Genomic DNA, 2,520 nt, shown 5'->3' on the forward strand with positions numbered 1-2,520 from the left:
ACTCTCACACACACTCACACACACACACACACACACTCTCTCTCTCTCTCACTCACTCACACACACACACACACACACACACACACACACACGCACACACGCTCTCACACACGCACACACACACACACACACACACACACACACACACACTCTCACACACACTCACACTCACACTCACGCACTCTCACACAGTCACACTCATGCACACTCACACGTGGACACACACCTGGCCCTGCCAGTCCACAGTGTTGATGAGGATGATGTTCTCTGGGAGTCTCTCGTCTGAGATCAGGATCTGATTCAGCTGATCATACACTGATTTCCTGGGCACCTGCACAACACAAACACACATGAAACTAAACTCCCTCTCTGCAGATATACACATACAAATGATTCACACAATAAAAGGTAATGGACACATGATGAGACTGTGGTCACTATCAACCTGAAATCAGAATAAAGTCACTTTTACTGATTCTGTTGGAGTGACAGAGGAGTGTTGATCTGGTGTGTTCTCTTGAGATCTGACGCACCTGTGAGCTGAAGCGGCTGTCGAGCGAATACTCGCTGTCCACGCTGATGGTGCGCTCGCTCTGAGCTCGGGAGTTCTGTCTGTCCTTCATGGATGTGCTGCGAGCGCGCCGCGGGACCCTGCTCTCCGCTTTACTGGAGGTCATAAAGACAGAGATCCCACTCACTCAAGCAGGTCATTTCACTTTCACAAAGCCTGTGAAAGACGCGTGTGAACGTGTACCTGGGACTGCTGTGATTCTGGGACTCAGTCTTGCAGAGTTTCCCACCGGAGCTGTTCAGTCGATCGCTGCTGGGCTCTGACACATCTGCCATTACTATCCCATGATGCTCTGCATCCACCTCCTGCAGAAACACAGCGAGAGACGAATAAATGAACTCATCATATGATTTCTTTGAGGAATAGTTCACATAAACAACATCTGACACGGTGTCATTGAAATATGTCTTCTATTCATCAGTGATGCATTAAAATAAGTGACAGTAAAGACATTTATAATGCTGTAGAAGATTTGTTTCAAATAAATGCTGTTTTTTTAACTTTCTATTCATCTGTGAATCCTGAAAAATAAATATCACAGTTTCCACAAAAATATTAAAGGTGACATATCATGAAAATCTGACTTTTCCAACTTTGTTTTGGGAAGCCTTTTTCTGCAAGCGACACAGATCTAAAATAAACATGAGATTTATTTCCCAGCTGTTTACCTTCAGGTAGCCCATCTGAATTAGGACATTTAGGCTATCCATCTAATAGTAGGCTACCACAATCTTATTAACAGTAGAAGTTAAATCTTACCGTGGTCTTCAAATCTGTGTGCTGTCTTACGTTTTAAAATCACAAAGAGTTTGGTCCCATCAGGCTAACGTGACAGTCACGACTCATGCAGCTGTAAGCTTTTCTTTCTCTTTTGTTTTTACTCGCGATTTTTACAACACGCATTACATTACGTATTTCATGGCACACTGGTTTTATGCGTATTTGCGTCTGTGTCAGAAGTAAAGGTCAGAGGTCACAGCAGGCAGGCAGCTCACTTCCTCTCGGCCTGAATAATGTAGGAAACTCACAGCGAGGGAAAGGGCAAGAGAGACGACATGCAGGGCGGAGCTCAATTAGAGCACAGATCAGCACAGATCTCAGATCAGATCATCTCCACCCAAACCGGTGTCAGCAGGCTTCATTTGTTAAAAAAATATACAACTTAAATATGGGACAGAGTGAAAGGAACTGATCTGATCCAGCTGAGAATTCCCCATCATATTCATTACAGTCAACCGAGATCAGCTGAACAAACTGAGCCCAGAGATGAGAAACACGTGAACCCTGCAGATCTAGCACACGTTCAGCTGAGAGGATTCTGTTTCTGAATATTCTGAATTCAACGTTTAGTTTTAGAATCCATCCTGACCCAATAAGAGGAGGCAATGCTTAAATAACTGAAGACAGAAAACAAGCGTTTGCTTTCAGAAGGAGAGTACTACGAGTGCGTAAGTCATCCAAACCATAGAGTAATGATGCCTCTAAAAACAATTAAAGATTAAATATTCTATTTGGGAATATGTGGGAACCTTTATCTATTTTAAGACAAGAATGCATTATTCCATCTTTGAAGTGACTTAGTTTTTAACTCTTACACTTCAATGTCATTGGTAAATTGAATATTTATTAGTATTATTATTCTCTCAGCACAGGTACTGTTAAGTTGGGATTGGATGGGAATTAATGGGCAGGAAAAAGAGCAAAGTGAATGCCTTGAATGCTAAAAATAAAGGAACACAGAATGTGCTGTGAGCCAATCAGAATGAGGAGCTGAAGCTGTGCTGCGTCAGGTGTGTGTGAGGCTGAGCTCTCACCCCGCCGCTGGTGTCCTCCTGCTGCCGCGAGCCGGCCGTCTCACACCCCTCCACCGACAGGAAGTCAGCAGCCTGCACAGGAAGTCATCAGCACTGATTTACATGTGTATGTGTGTGTGTGTGTGTGTGTGTGTG

At 43.9% G+C, this 2,520-nt stretch overlaps 1 protein-coding gene across 1 annotated transcript in view; it reads right to left on the reverse strand.

Annotated features, from left to right (window-relative positions):
* Nucleotides 1-2,520, reverse strand: part of LOC107601629 (phosphofurin acidic cluster sorting protein 1-like) — a 34,801-nt gene that overhangs the window by 7,010 nt on the left and 25,271 nt on the right. The window contains exons 8-11 of the mRNA XM_016293880.1: nucleotides 2,386-2,457; nucleotides 755-876; nucleotides 534-666; nucleotides 227-331 (exon numbers count right to left, since the gene is read on the reverse strand). Of these exons, the coding sequence (XP_016149366.1) occupies nucleotides 227-331; nucleotides 534-666; nucleotides 755-876; nucleotides 2,386-2,457 (432 nt within the window). The remainder of the gene's footprint in view (nucleotides 1-226; nucleotides 332-533; nucleotides 667-754; nucleotides 877-2,385; nucleotides 2,458-2,520) is intronic.

Source organism: Sinocyclocheilus grahami, unplaced genomic scaffold (genome assembly GCF_001515645.1).
Source record: "Sinocyclocheilus grahami isolate Dianchi unplaced genomic scaffold, SAMN03320097.WGS_v1.1 scaffold309.1, whole genome shotgun sequence".
Classification (NCBI taxonomy): domain Eukaryota; kingdom Metazoa; phylum Chordata; class Actinopteri; order Cypriniformes; family Cyprinidae; genus Sinocyclocheilus; species Sinocyclocheilus grahami.